This window comes from Alligator sinensis, unplaced genomic scaffold (genome assembly GCF_000455745.1).
Source record: "Alligator sinensis unplaced genomic scaffold, ASM45574v1 scaffold728_1, whole genome shotgun sequence".
Classification (NCBI taxonomy): domain Eukaryota; kingdom Metazoa; phylum Chordata; order Crocodylia; family Alligatoridae; genus Alligator; species Alligator sinensis.
Window position 1 is genome coordinate 430,429 of NW_005842825.1, and position 18,289 is coordinate 448,717.

Here is an 18,289-nt window from a genome sequence, read left to right on the forward strand (position 1 = left end):
CTGACAAACCTTGTAGCCTTCTATGACCAGGTCACACACTGCCAGGACACGGGAGCTGAGGCTGATGTCATCTTCCTGGACTTTAGGAAGGCCTTCGACACAGTCTTGCACCCTATCCTCATTGGGAAGCTAGCAGACTGTGGAGTGGGCGCCTACACGGTCAGGTGGGTGGCCAACTGGTTTAGGGACTGCACCTGAGAGTGGTGGTGGATGGGTCCTTCTCGGCCTGGAGGGAGGTGGGCAGTGGGGTCCCGCAGGGTTCGGTCCTCGGACTGGTATTACTCAATATCTTCTTCAGCGATTTGAACGAGGACGTGGAGAGCACCCTCTCCAAGTTTGCTGATGATACCAAGTTATGGGGCAAAGTTAGTACACCGGAGGGCAGGGAGCAGATTCAGGCTGACCTGGACAGGTTGGATCAATGGGCAGAGAGAAATAGGATGCAATTTAATAAAGATAAATGTAAGGTACTCCACCTGGGAAGGAGGAATCCCCAGCACACCTGTAGGTTGGGGAGTGTCCTTCTCAGCAGGTCGGAGGCAGAGAGGGATCTTGGAGTCATAATTGACTCCAAGATGAACATGAGCTGGCAGTGTAACGAGGCCAATCGCACCTTGTTGTGCATTAGCAGGTGCATGACTAATAGATCAAAGGAGGTGATGCTCCCCCTCTGTGCGGCGCTGGTCAGGTTGCAGTTAGAGTGCTGTGTCCAGTTTTGGGCGCCACACTTCAAGAGGGACGCGGAGAATCTGGAGAGGGTCCAGAGGAGGGCCACTCACATGATTAGTGGCCTTCGTGATAGACCCTACAGGGGGAGGTTGAGACAGCTGAATCTCTTCAGCCTTCACAAGAGACGGCTGAGGGGAGATCTTGTGGCCGCCTATAAATTTATTAGGGGAGGTCAACGGGGAATAGGTGAAGTGCTGTTCCTAGGGCGCCCCAGGGAGTGACTAGGAATAACGGGTGTAAACTAGTTGAGAGTAGATTTAGGTTAGATATTAGGAAGAAATTTTTCACACTAAGGGTGGCCAGGATCTGGAATGGGCTTCCAAGAGAGGTGGTACTGTCACCTAGCTTGGAGGTCTTCAAGAGGAGGCTAGATAGTCACCTGGCTGGGGTCATCTGACCTCCGTCCTCTTTCCTGCCAGGGGCAGGGGGTCGGACACAATGATCCATTGTGGTCCCTTCTGATGCTACAATCTATGAATCTATGAATTGGGAAGGGAAAGGGGTTCAGAGTGGTGCTTAGGGAGGATGCAGGGCCAACTTGTGGCATGCCTGTTAGAAAGGTTGGATCCCACTGACTTGGGACCTCTGCTTGCCATGAATCTCTCTCTCTCCAACTTCCCTGTCATTCAAATCCCTGTTCTTATCTGGGTGGTCCTGCTGCCTGATATTCACTGAGCTACTGTAGTTTAGTGACAAAATTAAATTACCTTTATCTTCACTGTATTACTTGATGAAATCTCTTAATGCTCAGTATGAACAACACACAACTCTCCAGGTTTGCCCAAAACAACTGGGTATAAACTCATTTAACATGTTTCACTGCTGCTGTAGCACTATAGTAAATACCCTGTGTTGGTGTAATGTTTGTCTTGTATTCAGGAGAATCTCACGTTGTGATATTCAGCTATAGCATAGGTGGCTCATAGGTGCCTAGATCTATTTCATGGTGAAACCTGTTTCTAGCAAGCTGCCACTATTGACTTTTCTTGTTTGTGATACCTTAATTCCATTTGGATATGCTGTGTTGGTCCATCCAGTCTTCCCCCTCACCCCCCGCTAAAAACAGGTTCTATTACCCTTTTCTCATTTAAATGCTACCTGAAGGCAGTACTGACTTCAATTGTTTACTTCCAGTGCCTGCTATTAATAGTTACCAAAAGGTAACTTAGTAGTGTAACTGAATGACACCTTCACTCAGGTCTTCTCTGTGAGCATCCTAAGACTGATTTCTAAGAAATAACACTTTGTTGATACTGGTGTGTCACTTACACTTATCAGAGAATTCCTTTCTCACCTCCTTCATATAGTAGTGATTTCAGCTCACGGACTAGAACGTGCTTCTTACCAAATTGTTCAAATATTATGTACTCTTGTAGTCCAACCTCCTTTAGGGTCCTGGAGTTAAGCTCACTTTTCTAGCTTTCAAGACAGAGACTCAACTTCCAAAAACACAAATCTTGCTTAAATCTTCATTTGGCATTGGGAGTATGCCCAGACTAGGCTTCTTTGCTAACAAATGGATTGTTATCTTCCGTTCTGGTGCAAAAGTAACTTCTAGATAAACAGGTTGTAGCTGTATTGGCAATTAAAGATTTTTTTTGGCAAAAATCTAGTTGGTCTAATAAAAGATATCACCTCTACCACGAGTTCTGATTCCTTCTAGGTAAACAGTATTCAATGTCACTAACAAATTTAATTTTCTTAAACTGGAATTGGAAGTTTCTCTGTTTCTGCTGGTTCTGTATGGTACTTAGAGATAACAGCAGGTAAGTTGAGATGCAGCCAGTGTGTAATGCTGTACTTATAACTGGGTCTTTGCAGTTTGATGGAAATGTTCTGTTTTGTTAATACCACTTTCTAGATTAGAGAATCTTGTCTGCAGGGTGGGGTAAGTAAGTCCTCTGAAGCTATCTTGTTCAGTTGACTTGTTTTGAATTTTTTTTTTCTTTCTTTCCAAAGTCTAGTGGTTTTTAATCAAAACACAGAATTTTTTGACTGAGCAAGTCTCTCTTTAACATTGCTTTTTGACCTTCAGACATTTGACAGTATTGTGAATTCTGCTAGCTTGCATGGGTTGCAGTTTAACTTCTGTCCTCACAACCTGGGGCAATGGTCCTCCCGCAACTTGTAATACCTTAGCTTTTGAGATAATTGCTATGTAACAATGGGTTATTTTTCCTTCATGGTTGCTCAGAAGGAATCTAAATAGAAAGTTTATTGGACTAGAAGAACAAAATTCTACAGTCAAGGAACAGCTAATGAGAGAGAGAGAGCTTTATTAGGTTGTGCCCATAGGCCTCAGGTAGGGTCAGTGACTGAAACCCATGTAGACTCTGGACCTAGCAGAGCATAAGCCTAGTTTATGACAGTAAGTGCTTAAACTTGCATTTTAGCTATAAGTGTTAGCATGGGGAAGTAGAATAAAGTTTACTGGTCAAGGCTACCAATATTGGGTTGGATCAGGTGAAAATAAATAATTGCTTTTTGGAAAACACTGATGGTAGTTAGAAGTAACAGCTCCAATAACTTGATGTTTTATCTTTTGATGAGAAGAACTGAATTATGAATAGTTGGTTCAAAGTCTATTCAATGACAGTGTGTTTTGTTGATGGAATACTGTAAGGCAGAAATGTATAATCACTTGTTGCCAGTACAGATAATTTTCAGGGGTCTGTGCTAAGCTACGAAGTGGCTAAAGCAAGAGGCCCCAAAAGCCTGTTTCTAAGTGACCGTAGAATGAACCTTTGCAGACATGACACGAAAGGCATGAAAGCAAGTAACATGTCTAGCTGACCCAGATCAGATTAAACAAAGCACAGGGTTTTAAATTAGATAATCCAAATATGTAACATAATAGCTTTAGTTTATAGAAATTATTAGTGTAACCAAATGCATTATTAAATATCGTTTTATAATAATTATTTGTGTTAAGTTTCTTAAGTAAGTTGTAAAAACAAAGCAGCCTTGTCAATGAAAACTATAAACAAGATGCAGGGAAAGTGAGACAACACTGAACAGCATTCTATGATGGGAAAGGGAAGGAGATATATAATCCTTCTCTCCAGAAACATAACTTTTGCATGGACATAAATACTAACTAATTGACACCTTTAAATTGATACAAGAGAACTCATTCAGTCTAATTCTCAAAGTTGTAGAGAAACAAATAAATGTGAATAAAATGAATCAGAAAACAATTATTAGAATAAGCCAACTATAAATATAGGGTATAGGCCGGAGGGAGAAGGGGGTGGGGGGCAGACTACAAATTCAAGACTTGCTACCAGTCCATATGTCAGCTCCTGAACCACCTCCCCCTCCTTCCTCGTGCTGTCCCAGCTGGGGAGAATCTATATTTTGCTATATTATTTTGCAGACTAGCTAGTTGGACATTGCAGTAAGTGTTTGTTGTTGTATTTTTGGGGCATGACGATAAAGGGAGAGGGTGTAAATTTGTTTCTTGCTTTGTTTTTCCTCCTGATTTAGTGAAAATAATTAAGGGAATAGTAGCTGTATCTTAATTCTGTGTCTGAGCTTGCAAAAGGGGTTCTGATCAGTATTGTCTCTAGAAACCGAGTGGTAAAAAAAAATGAGTTTTTGGTAACAATGCCCAAGACTGGCATAAGTTTCCATGGAAAATTAAGATCATTACAATTTACCTTCTGCTCTCAAAGCAATATTTTTCATTGATCTTGTCTTTTTCTAACACAGCTCTCAGTATGTGTGTAATATAAAGATTAATAATTCAAAACTGCTGTACATATTTGTTCCTTTGGAGAGCAGATGAAAGAAAAAACATGAGACGTGCTTGGTGATTAAGGTGCTGCTGGAAAGCACTTAGATACCATAATGACAAGTACAGTAGGGCTGTGCAAAGCTTCGGTAGCCAATTTGATTTGGAGGAGATTCAGCCTGATTCGGTGGCCGGATCTCCGAATCAAATCAGGAGACCAATAAAAGCTCCAAATTGAATCAGAAGCCTCCAAATCAATTCAGAAAAGATTCAGCCCAATTCGGAGATTCAGCAATAGACTAAACAGGCAGCAGTCCTTGGGGACGCTGAACACGGCTGCCTCCAGTTGGTAAGTCTGTTGTGGAGGGGGGAGGGAAAGGGTGTGGGAGGGCAGATCAGTGCCCCCCAGCAAGGGAGGGATTGGGGCTGGGACAAGCTTCCCAGCCAGGGCAGAGAGGCTCAGGACTCGGGGTGGGGGACTCCCACCTCTGTACACCGCCAGTCTGGGATAGCATGGGAGTAGGTGTGTGCCTCCGGATCTGTGTGGGATGGGCTGGGCCAGGCTGCACTCGGAATGGGCAGCAAAAGGCGCTGGGAATGGGGGTTATGCCCTCCCACTGCTCGCCTGGCCTCCCTGCGCCTCCTGGACAAGCTGTGGCTTTGCTTTGGCTGGGCAAGCAGCGGCAGGGCGTGGGGGCAGGCGCATGCACCTCGGTCAGGCCTGGCCTGGTGGCAGGAGCTATGGGGAATTTTAGGGTCCCCCCTCTCCCTGGGCTCCACACACCCCAAGGGATGGCTCTGCCCATGCCCCTGTCGTGGAAACACACGCAGCATACTTTTGGGTCAGGTCAGCAGAAGCTTTTATTCAAAAGAAACTACAGCTGTAGGGGGGGATTCCAAAGTGACATGGATTTCCCAAGCACTTGGAAGGGGTCCCCCCCCAAGAGCACAATCAGGAGGCTTATATACTTTTTAACAGTTGCTTACAACTCACGTGATCATATAGTGAAATTAGCATGAAAAGCGGCTATAATATTACTTCATTATTTCTTTGCTGTAATCAGGATGGGAACTAATGGGGGAGGCGAGGTTAGTTCACAAACCTCCTTCTTGCACCTGCAAATCAGAGTTGTACATACTTTTTGCTATCTTCAAGGCCGCGGTGAGCGAAGCAGTTGCAGAGGAGTTACAAAGAACAAACACTTTCTCTTATCTGTTCTACTATACAGAGCCAGCAATTCTCCACAAAGCGGTTATGTCATCTTATAACTAAAATAATCAAAGTTTAAGGCATATATTTTTTTCTGATTCCACAGCCCCCCTCCCCAGCTGGGCAGCTTGTCCCAGCCTCAATCCTTCCCTTGCTGTGGGGATATTGATCTGCCCCCATACCCCTTCCCTCCACCCACTGCAACAGATTTACCAGCTGAAGACAGCCAGCTGTGTCCAGCAAGGTGAGGAATGCTGCCTGTTTAGTCTATGGCCGAATCTCCAAAGCAGTGCCGAATCTTCAGATCCGATTCAGCCAAACAAAATCACTGATTTGAATCACTGTCCCTCTGAATCCGTCGAATCCGAATCCAAAGCGAATACTTGGTGCTTCACATAGGCCTAAAGTACAGTATATTAACCTGTATAGTGTCATAACCCAAAGGTATGATTTTGTGTGTGCTTCGGCACTAGAATTATTCCTGCTAAATTGCAGCTTCATTGCACGGTGGAGTTTTCTGCTGCAGAGGAGAACCCCGGTGCAAGGGAGAATTTCCCGCCAATTTGTAGCTTCCTTTGCCGGGTGCATTTCTCAAGTTGCAAGAGAAATGCATGGTGCAAAGGATTTCCCGCCACCCGCATGCAAATTTGTTCTCCGCTATTGGCTAGATCTTAATTATTCCCATGTGGCGGGCACAGGCCTGCTAGCCGTATAAGAGGCTTGAGCAGGTTCCGCCCAAGCCGAAGAGGACTCCACATCCATCTCGTGGGGACTCTGGGTACACGGCAGGGTAATAGAAACCCTGTGTGAGATTCAGAGGAGTTTGGCGACCTGATCCATCGCCCACCTCTTTCTGTCTTCGAGTGATAATTTTTTATAAGACGTATCTACGAAGTTTCTGTTTTGTTGGCGCGCTTGTCCAGGGCATCCGGAGCTGTTTCCGTGGAGCCTAGCAAACTCCACGTGAATGTTCGTGTTGTTTTGTTTGTAACTGCAACTCAAGCAAGTTTTCCAGTCTGCACCGCAACCATCTTCGGTGTAAGTAAACAATCTTTAAATCTACCATTACGAGTCCGTGCCTAATTCTAGCATGTCGCCCGTTCTCTCCGACCCCGCGTGCCCGGGCTGCTGGCCACAGCCTGCGCAGAGCACAAAAAAGGGCCCGGCTCACACCCGGCCCGCACATAGAACATATGGCTGCATTGGTGGTGGTAATGTAAATATGACAGGGTGGATGGATAATACAATTGCAGGACTTGTGTATTATCTGCAGAATTGCTGAGGTCTGATATGGGACAGTGCAGTTTTGGTTGCTTTGTAGACTTTCAGTATTTCTTTGATCTGCTTCCTAAAGCAGATGCATTTGGCAGTTTGTTGTTCTTGTTTGTATAATGCTTCAGCCCACGTTCGAAAGGGTTGTACTTCTTGCTTATTTCTCAGATATGGAAATATTTGATACAACTCAGAGTTTGCTTGCTGTCCTTCAAAAGGCTCACATTTTCATATTCTCTCACTTTATTTTTCCCTCTTGGATGCAATCTTAGCGTACTTGGTTAACAATTTTGTAATTAAGCAAGGAATGAAGGACAGCTGGGACTGCTTGGCATCTTTTAAGGGGGTGGAGGGATGAGCCACAATGGATGTAGTTCAACATAAGAAGGCATTCTATCTCAGAAATGCAAATATGTAGATGTGCAGCATTATAAGAAGCATTACTAATAAACTTTTAAAGCCAAAACTTTTTCTCAGTGTTTTTTTAATATGATGCATTGTACGTTTATTGAAAACATAAATTTCTGTTTGTCTATCTGCATAGCTGTGATGTCAGATTTGATCATTTTACTAGATTTATTTTTTCAGAGTTAAATAAGAAAGGTTTCTTTCTGGCTTATACTTCTCACAGGCTACAAACAGATGTCACATTTATCTCAGGGTAAACCCTTTTATCCTTGAGACAATGTGTAGTTTTTCACATGTCTATGTATGTTGTCCAGGGATAAATCCTAAAAGTTCATGGGATAAGAAGTACAACTAGCTGCAGTACAACTAACACATCTACATGTACAATTAATGTGATACAATAAACTCTAGAGCAATTTGTGCTGGAGTAAACTGCTCCTGGGCACAGTATCTACATGTGCACCCAGGACAGCAGCAATTTGAGCCAGAGCGGAGTAGGCCCCTGTCTGGCTGGGCACAATTTATGCCTGTGGTAAGCATTTACACATGCATTTCAGCACAATAAACTACTCCACCTTAGGACAGTACTATTTTACAGTGGGGTTAGTTTACTGCGCCATAATACCAGCGTACATGTGGATGGTAATGCTTTACTGCAGAGCTAATTAGTTAACTTGGCAGTAAAGTGCACGTATTGATGCACCCACAGTTTATCTGGGGGCATTGCAAGGTGCATTGGAATGGTTATTCTGGGATTGCAGCATTAAATCCCTAGCAGATAAGTGACTGTGTTCAGCTGCCCGGTAAACCCTAATTAGAAGGGCAAAGTGTGTGTAACGTACCAATCCTGAGATATTTCTGTCTCAGGACAAACACAGGCACAGCTTGTCCTGAGACAAATGCAATGCCAATAGAGATTTTATAAATCCTAACTACAGAGATTTTTATAATTGGAACTCAGATAAGAAATCTGTTTGTGAGCAACTTCCAAAAGAACTGTGCATTCTTATATAGTCGCATTAGATATGTGGTGCTAACACAGGGGCAGGCAGAGTCCAGCCCGTGGGCCAGATCCGGCCTGCCACGGACTCAATTTCCCGGCAGCCCCTGCCTACATCCCTGCAGGCAGTTTTCATAGAGACCCCAGGAGCGGCATGGGTATGACAGCACGTGGCCAGGGTTTCCACAGAGACTAGTACTGGCAGGGTGCATGGTAGGTCAAGGAGCTGCTCTGGGGCCGGGACCTTGCAGTGGTAACAGCATGGTCTGGAGCTGGGGCGGAGCTGTGATCCGGTACCCGCACATCCTGAGTAGGGGTATGCAGGCAGTGGATTGCAGCTCTGCCTTGGCTCTGGACCACGTTGTCACTGTTACAGGATCCCAGGTCTGGCTCCAGATCAGCTCCCCACCCAGCTGCACGTTTCTGTGGAAATCCTAGCCCTTCCTGTGCTTTCACAGCTGTGCTGCTCCTGGGGTCTCCATTGAAACCAGCTGCAACAATGTGAGCAGAGTCTGCTGGGAAATGGAGTCTGGTCACTGTCTGGATTCGCCATTTTGCCCACCCCTGTGCTAACAGGACTGAAAAGTATTAAAAACTTCATAAGTTACCTCAGATGTAAACTAAGTATATACCCCAAGAGCAGATTTGAGTAGTCATCTGTGTTTTGTTTTGTTTTTACAGTAGTCGCACATTTGAGCGTACTCGCACTTCAGGGTATAGAATATTAGATGTAGCGTGATGTTTTGCATCAGAGGTGTCAAAGATATAGCTCATGGGCCTGCCCTGGGCCTTGGACTGCTATCTTCCGGTCCACAGTGCTGCCTGTAGCTCTCTGAGTGGGCCTGTGCAGCCAAAACTGCCTTGGCCCTGCACCCTGCATGCAAGGCATAGAGCTAGTTTGGTGCATGCTGCGTATGTGTTGCAAACAGTACATGGAGTAGGGCCAGTTCGGCCCTTTATGCTCGATTTGAAGCTGGTCTGCATTGGATCTGGGGACTGGCTCACATGATGGGTGAAGGGTGCAGGTCTCATCCAGAGTGGGGCATGCATGCCACATGCAGCACATGTCCTGGACTGGCTCTGCACACCATGTGGTTTGTGTAGGGTCTGGGTTCAGGGGCGGGCACAGACATGGGTGAACTGGGTGGCCACTTGGGGCTCGGACAGAAAGGGGGCCTGAAAATGGCTATTATTATTATCATTATCTTTGGTGAAGTGAGATCCTATACTAAAAGTTCACCCGGGGTCACCAGGAATCTGGGTACGGTGCTGCCTGGGTTGGCATGAGCTGTATGCGGCATGTAGGGCTGGAGCTGGTGCACATGGCAGTGCATGCATGGGGCAGTCAAGGGTACACACTGAATGTGGCATCCCCACAGGACTGGATGAGTTTGATACCCCTGCTTTAGATGAAAGTGTGTACGCTAGTTATGAAAATGCAGATGGAGGTGGGGAATTGTTGTTGCTACAGAATCAGTTTCAGGCCTATGACCTTTTCTGGACACTAGGGTCTTGTCTGAAGCTAGAGAAAAGGAGTAGTAGTTTTTCCTCTGAGATAATGCATTGTGGATTAGCCGAATCAGCATCAGAGGGTTTCCTTAATTTTGCTTTTTTATCATTTTCTGTCTATTAATAGGAAATGCATAATATTTACACCAACACTAGGAGACAATTCTGATAATTTTAAAGGAGTTTTTTGTGAACATACAAGGAGCTAGTACAAACAAAGGCTGTATGTTTTTATTGAGTTTTTCTCATAAACTCTTATGTTATTGTTGAAACGCTGGCATGTTAGTACCAATGAGAGTGCTAGTGCAGATTAGCTGCCCATACTTTTTCCAGTTGTTGTCAGGATCTGCCTAGGAGGCAGTTGGTTTACAACAGGATTATCATTGTTCCTGGTGACTGTGAGAGGTTTTCAGGGGAAAATGGTTAATGTAGTATAGATAAAAATCTGTGGCTTATGTTTGCATAAAAAGTCCCAAACTGGTACCCTAATTGCTGAATGCTCCCTGTGAAATCTGCTGGCAGCTTTGAGAGAGATAAGGGGAGACAGATAACTGTTTGCTGTTTTACAAATTTCCTATTTCTTTTTTTACTTTTAGGAGCCGTAGCACTTAAGAATCTTGAAATAAAGGAAAATGCACTAGTAAGTTCCAAGAAATCAAAAATGAGAAACTGGATTAATATGGTTGTAATATTGAGGTTTCAGTAGCACTCTGAATACTTAATGTGCTATAAGAGGGTGAGGTTTTTTTAACGGGAATGGTAAATGGAGATATTTGTTACCAAATACATTTCTGTAGTTGTCTGAGAAACCTCCACTAGGTCTCTTTTTTTAATAGCCTGCTTTAATTGTGTTTTAGGGGTGTGTGTGTGTGTGTGTGTGTGTGTGTGTGTGTGTGTATATATATTTATATTTATATTTATACACACACACACACACACACACACACACACATATATATTTATATTTATGTATGTATGTGTGTGTGTGTGTGTGTGTGTGTGTGTGTGTGTATATGTGTGTGTATATGTGTGTGTGTGTGTGTGTGTGTATATGTGTGTGTGTGTGTGTATATATATATATATATATATATATGTGTGTGTATATATATTCCCCACCCCCCATTTGTTCTGCTGCAACTGTTGGAATCACTGTAACTAAGAAATTAGTATAAACTTATATTTTTTCCTAAGGTTTTAATCTTAAAATTGTTAAAATATTAGCAAAGGTTTTAAATACTAGCATTTTCTTATTTATATTTAGAATTTTTTTCAAAACTTTTGAGGGTAATTAAATAATAGTGTAACTTTCCTGGACAGAGGAAGAAAACACAAAGATTCTCTTTGCATTGAAATTGGTTTAGTTATTTTTTTTTAAATGTTTTCTTTGCAGAGTCAGTTGGATGTACCATTCAAAGTGAAAGCAGGACATATTGGTAAGTTGCAGTTTGCAATATGTCCTACCATGTAATAAACATAGCAGCAATTTCCAGATGTTTTTTCTTTCTGTACAAGTGACCTTAGATTTCTCAGGTAGTTAATTTTTAAGAGGGTTATGGGTGTCTCTGAACAGAATCCATCCAATTATTTTTCTCTGGAACAGTTTAAATCCTATAAAAGGTACTCTTCTAGAATTAAAAAGCAAACAGAAAAGAGACTTCTTTATTCATCTGAAATCTTAGTGGAAGTAAATAGTAATTGAAAAATTAAAGAAGCAAAACACAGTTGTAAGAAAAATTCAGTACTGTACAATATTAGGTCTTTTCTTCCTGTACTCTGCCATGTGCTAACACTTCAGTGGCCTTTCCCAACTGTTATCTCCTTCCCAGCATACTGCTTGATGGGGAAGGTTTCCTTGGCACAAAGTGGTTGACTGGTTGTAGTTTGACAGGAATTGATAATGTTAACTTGAAAAAGCAAATGTTTTTTTAAGGAAAAGTACCGAATCCCAAATCAGGGGTGTACTTGGTAGCCGTGTTGGTCTGAGACAAAAAAACATACAAAAAGCTAGAACTCTTGGTTCCAAAATGATACCTTTTATTAGACCAACTAGAAAATTTCCAGTTCTAGAGTTCTAGTTTTTTGTTTTTTTGTTTTTTATTTCTGATTAGGCCACCCAGATTCACAACTTCAAAGGGTATAAACTTGTTACAGTTGACCTTATCTTGAGTTATCTTATTCTTTCCTGTGTGTTACCCTTGCTAGTTGTTAAATGTCAAAGAAACAGATCATAATCTGGTCACAAACCATGTTTTTCGTTTGTGGTAAAATTATTTTTTGTCTACTCTAGCTACAATAATTTTCTTCTAACTTAAGTATTTGAGTGGTGGTTGATTTTTGTAAGACCTTTTTATTTATTTTTTTTAATCAAATATTTCACTACACGTCATATATGCTAACCTTTTTTTCTTTCATGTGTTTATAGGTCAACTTAACCTACAGATCCCATGGCAAAATCTTTATACTCAACCTGTTGAAGCTGTTTTGGACGGAGTTTATTTGCTTGTAGTGCCCACAGCCAGTAAGTTGTTGAAGAGGAAAACAATGGTTTTTTTTCTGTGTTTTAATATAACATTATTTTTATCTTTGACGCTGATTTTGTGTTTTTAAGCACTGCTGCTATTTCTTTTATGGTTAGTAGTTACTATCAACCAACAAAACTGGATAATATAATGTCATGTTCTTAAGTAGTTTATATTTTCAACTATTAATTTTCTGTTTCTTTACTATCACATTTTTATATTAAACAAGATTTTAAAATTATTCTTCATATTTTCATCAAAATACTCTTCAAAGAACATTTTCAGAATTTTAAGACTCTATGAAATACCTTGGATCTTAACTTCTTCTATTTTGTTTATGTAGGTATAAAATATGATGCTGAGAAGGAAGCCAGACAGCTCCTGGAAGCAAGGCAAAGAGAATTACAAAGAATAGAGGAAGCAAAACAGAAAATAGCTGATCAGGGTAATGAAGGAAAACAAATATTTTTGTTTCTTATGGAAAATAACTATTGCCAGACCTTTTCATTAAAAAATGTTTAGTTTGCAACTAACTGCAAATGGATTCATTTGGCTTAGTTCCTGCCTCATTAAATATTTTGAAAACCCTTAATTATGTATTTTGAAAATTCATAATATGAGTACTGGTTACTTTTTTTAAGAACTGATGGCCACTGTACATTTTTCTGTTCAGGGTGTTGATTTTTTTTTTTAATGTTCCATGCCGACCAGTTTTTGGAACTTTTGTTTGTGTCATTAGACTTTCAGGGCACTTTCATTGCAGAAAAGGTCCAAACATAACCTAAATTTAAATAAGGCTTTGGTAATACATGTCCTTTATATAAAACTATTGCTTAAGTTGAATAACTCCTCTGTAATGAAGCAATTTCAACTTTGCTACCAAAGTTTCAGAACTTATATGACTATTCCTTTCTAGAAGCTAGTTTTGACTTTCTTCTCTGAGTAGCAGTGTGTCTACTTTTACTGAATGTTGGTATTTTTTGAGTATCTCATTGGGTGTCAATTTGCATTTATAAGTATCTTTAAAATCTAGTCCTTAATGCATCATTAGAGCTGTCAGTCAAAGAAGCCCATGGAAGATGATAATGCAAATACTTATGAAGATAAACTGAAAAGGTAAAGTTTTATATAATTGTAATATGTAGCAAATTTACTTTTAATTTACAACACTTAATACAGTGTATGTTTCTTGTAGTCAGAATTACAGTGTTCTTATTACTGGTTCTTAGGCTTCAATCAGTTACAAAATTAATAGGATTAGAGTTCTATTTTTCTCTCATTCATTTTCCTCTCTAAATATATTTTTGCTTCACACTAAAGAGAGATTTCTGCACTTCAATTTAGATAAAGCAAAAGAAGAAAAGCAAGACACTTTTGTAGAAAAGTTAGTCACTCAGGTCATCAAAAATCTTCAAGTGAAAATTTCCAACATTCATGTGCGATATGAAGATGATGTGAGTACTTTTGTATATATGTGACAGAAAACAGCTGTTTGCAATGATTATGAACCCATCTGGTTTCTTATTTCCTCTTTACTCTTTTGATGTAATAAGGAAACTTCTAACACTTTACCAATTTCTAGCACTTTTTTAAGTCATGCCTTTGTGAACAATAAGTGCTGTTGCAAATCAACCAGGATTCATTTGGCAGATTTTTGAAAATGTCAAAAATAAATGAGAAGATAGCCTTTGGTAAATGCAGATATAAATTTGGAGCTTAAAGCGCATAGAATAAAATAAATATGTGAGCGGTTAAATGATTAATCATTTAACCAATAATCCCAATGATAACCAGTTCTAGGTTACCAGTATCATTTAGCATGGGGCAAGATGCAGTTTGGCAGGAAGAGGGGTGGGGGCATGGGAAGCCGTACGATGGCCCAGCAGTAACTAGAAGGTGGGAGGGAGGAGGGAAGGAGGGGACTATTACCTATAGCTAGGCTCTGCAGACCCCAGTGCAGCTGCTTGCAGCCTCCCTGCTGCCTGTCATGAGCAGCCTGGGCTCTGGGCAAACCCCTGCTGCCCACTGCAGAACCCTGTCTGCTCGTGATAGGCAGCGGAGAAGCTGCAAGCAGCTACCGGGGTCTGCAGAACCTGGCTATTTAGTACTAATCTCCTTCCACCTACCAATTTATCATTTAACCGTTGTAATTACAACAGGTTAAATGGATATTTTTTTTAATCAGTATTTACATCCCTAAAGTAAAACTACATAACTGGTAGATCCTTGTAGGCAAATATTCAAATATTACTAATTGTGTTCCTTTTCTGTATGTATTCTAATTTAAAATAGCTCTTTTATATATTTGCTCTTATTAGATTACAAATCGAGAGAACCCATTGTCATTTGGTGTTTCACTTCAGAATCTCAGTTTGCAAGTAAGTAAAATTTAGACAATAATAATATTCAGTAAAAAGGTAATATTGCTAGATTAATACTCTACACTAACTTGGAATATATTTTATAAATTAATATGAATATAGTTGTTGACAGCTTGCTATTTTAGGAAAGAGGTATTATAGGATGAAATTTTGCATAATAGTAAAATATGAGCCTGAAATGTAACAAAGGTTTAAGTTGACTAATCCTTGCAGGTACTGGTTAGCCAAAGGCACAGCAAATGCTACAATAACCTGAGAAAGTTGGCAACTCCAAGAACTTTTTTTCTTTTGTTTTTTTTTCTGGCATCTGTACGCCTCATTTTAATATGTTACCTGTCTTCGGAATTATTGAAAGGACATCCTTGCACCCTTCCTGTATACGTTATGGGTCTCAATCCTGGCCCTAGGTTTCATCTCTGAGGAAGGATTCATGCCTTTTCTCAACTAAATTGAAATAATGGAATTAGGTTTATAGTGTATATTTACTATTTGCTTCTGATATTTGATCATGCTAATATTGGAACAGAAAGGTCAGTATGCATCTAGTGGATTTCAGAATAACTTTTCTGTATTTTTTCTCTCCAGACAGCAGATCAAAATTGGAATCCATGTTTACATGATGAAACTGCCAAGCTGTTCTATAAGGTAAAGTATGATAACAACAACACAGTGTCTATAACAAACTGTCATGAAAGAGTGCATATTTTATGAAACCTAAACTTGAGAGAGAAGCTGAGCATGTGAGGAGTATTTGAATATTTACTATCAATTAGAAAATTAATTTTAGTGGAAAGTTCTGGAAGATCAATCTGTTTGACTGTAAAAATTCTGCTTGGTTTTCAGATTGTACGACTTGATAACTTTTTTGCCTACTGGAATGTGAAGTCTCAGATGTTCTACCATGGTGGTTATGATGAATCTTTGGTAGGTCAAATATGACTTAAAGCATACTAATAACGACATCATATTTGAAATGTTACTGAATATATTAGATTAGTATAAACAAAGTTGAACCACAGTGTATTTAGGCAGATCTTATGTTTTATAAAATGTTGAAGATGAAGTGTGAGTGGCCTCAATACTAACTATAACTTTTCTCTGTCTAGCCATGGTTGTTTGCTATTACACTGCATTTTGTAGGAGGAAGTAGTTGTTATGCTCGCTCATATTGTTAAAAACCAAAGGTTTTTTATTAAAAGGACTTGTTTAATTTCACTTAAGGGCAAGCATCTATTTCTAGCAAACTAATTCAGAGGCAGTCTTTCTACAAAGCACATTTTAAAACATTTTCAAATTTTATATAAAGTTATTTGACTGACATGGAAATTAAGTTCTCAAAGTTGATTTTATTTTATTTTTTTAATATAGAATAATTTAAAGCAAGGAGTTGCCTGCCAAAATATGATTCCAGATGGTTATGAGTTTGGTAAGTGGCGGTTTTCTCTGAATGTACTTTTTATTTCACATGTAATGCTTAACAGAACTCTTTAGTTTTATGGATATTTTATACTATACTAAGAGTTTTAAATAAAGCAAAATGCTGACTACTAATTTTTCATGTCCATAGATCAGATTAGACAGAACTTTCCAGAAACGTCTGTCACTTCTTTGAAGCAAGGGGGATTAGGACCAGGACCCATCTTCCCTGTGCTCACCACCCAGCCCCCAGAGTTGATGGCATTTGGTCCATGGGGATCCTCATTGGTCAGGAAATTTGGCAGTGGGGGAGCAGTGGCAATTAATACTTCTGGCCCCTGCCTGGCTTGGCTGGGTGGGGGCTGAGCCATACCCTTTCACCCCCTTCCCTTCCTATAGCACAGGGGTAGGCAATTATTTTGGGCAGAGGGCTGCTTACTGAGTTTTGGCAAGCCGTCAAAGGCTGCATGACAGCCGGCCAGGGGCAGATAAATATTAATTTCCTAAACTTTTTAGGGGCCCCGCAGGCCAGATAGAATGGCCTGGCAGGCCGCATCCAGCCCGTGGGCTACATTTTGCCCACCCCTGCTATAGCATCAGCCCTGCATGCTGTGGACAGATTGGCCACTGCCCATCTGGTCCACAGGACAAAAAGGTTGAGCACCTTGTGATCTAGAGGGTATTCAAAAGAGGCCCTTACAGGTTAACAGGTGCTTTAGGGCAGGGGTTGGGAACTATTCTCTGCCATGGGCCACTGTTTATGACCCAGCCCTCTGCCAAAAGGTGTAAATCTCTGTCCTTCCCTTCAGGTGTACATAAACCTCTATGCGTGTTTACTCATCGATTCAGGTGGCCAGCAGTGATGGAATGGGTTAGATTTGGGTGGGGGAACAGAGCAGGCTGTGCTGGGCAGAGGGAGTAGATAGAGTTCTGAAATCCTAAGGACCCTGGGGTTGATCTTGGGTTTCTGTGAAGGGTATTGGTGGAACTTGGCATGCTGTGGGACTGTGGTAATGCCTTACTGGTGCCCAACCAGAGTATGTTGCTCATCCCCTGAGCTACTGTGGACCAGATCTGATCTGGAGGGTAATGGTTGCTCACCACTGCATTAGGGAACCTTCTAATTAGCATCCATTGATGTTTATGTCTCCATCTTGGTACCCCTCCCAGCCCTGGACTCTAATTCAAGTAACAGAAGAAGGGCTGTCTGAAATATTTTCGTGGCTAGGACCTGCTGTAGTAATGACTTGCAGTAGTGACATGCCTTCTGCCTCTTGACCTACCTCCGTGAACTGGTGATCAGCATTGCTGCAAGTGCCCCCTCAGAGAAGCTGTCAAAGAGAGGATCACTAGTCTGCCATTCATCAAGGACATGCCACGTTGTTTAGTCAGTCTCTGGAGGGAGAGCCCGGGCAAGATGGTAGGGACTTTGATTTTCTATGGTCCTGTGCCTGCAATGCTATGCAGTACCTTAGCAAGTGCAACTGCTGCTATAGTTTGTCATAGTACAGGGGTCCCATTGCTCCTGACTGCAGCTCTCATTTGGATCACCATCACCTCCTGAGTGAAGACCTGCCTGGAGAGGTTCCCGAGAGAGGTTGAGTGAAGTACACCAGTGACCTTTCAGGGAAATTGCAGCTAGGTCACTTTGAAGGGGAACACCAGCAAACGCTTCCTGCCTTGAGGCAACTTTACCTGGTTTGCAGAGTGGTGCTTCATCCACCAGGCCTGCCTCAACTAGCTCCTGTTCAATGGAGCCATCCACTATGGCCACTGGGACAGAAGCTGGTGGAGCTGCTTCTATGAGAACAAGACCCTGCCCATGACCTGTATAACTGCAAACCCCATGCAGGAGCGTGGCAATTTTGCTATAATACCCTACAGGATTGGCTGGTCAAGGCCTGTCTCAGTGTACATAGGGACAGTTGCTGTAAACGGCACTAACTAGGTTGTGACTAACAGCTCATTGCACCCAGATATTGTTGTAACCATTGACAGCAAAAAGATCTTGATCATCAATGTGACCATCTCCTTTAAGAACTGGTGGAAGGCTTTCACTGAAGTCTGGAAAGAGAAGTTGACTAAGTACAGCCAACTGGCTAGTAACCTGAA

At 41.5% G+C, this 18,289-nt stretch overlaps 1 protein-coding gene across 1 annotated transcript in view; it reads left to right on the plus strand.

Moving 5' to 3' along the window:
- VPS13A (vacuolar protein sorting 13 homolog A) overlaps positions 1-18,289 on the plus strand; it is a 186,351-nt gene that overhangs the window by 22,253 nt on the left and 145,809 nt on the right. The window contains exons 2-10 of the mRNA XM_006035364.3: positions 10,458-10,501; positions 11,252-11,294; positions 12,284-12,379; positions 12,724-12,825; positions 13,725-13,834; positions 14,699-14,758; positions 15,347-15,406; positions 15,605-15,685; positions 16,130-16,187. Of these exons, the coding sequence (XP_006035426.1) occupies positions 10,458-10,501; positions 11,252-11,294; positions 12,284-12,379; positions 12,724-12,825; positions 13,725-13,834; positions 14,699-14,758; positions 15,347-15,406; positions 15,605-15,685; positions 16,130-16,187 (654 nt within the window). The remainder of the gene's footprint in view (positions 1-10,457; positions 10,502-11,251; positions 11,295-12,283; positions 12,380-12,723; positions 12,826-13,724; positions 13,835-14,698; positions 14,759-15,346; positions 15,407-15,604; positions 15,686-16,129; positions 16,188-18,289) is intronic.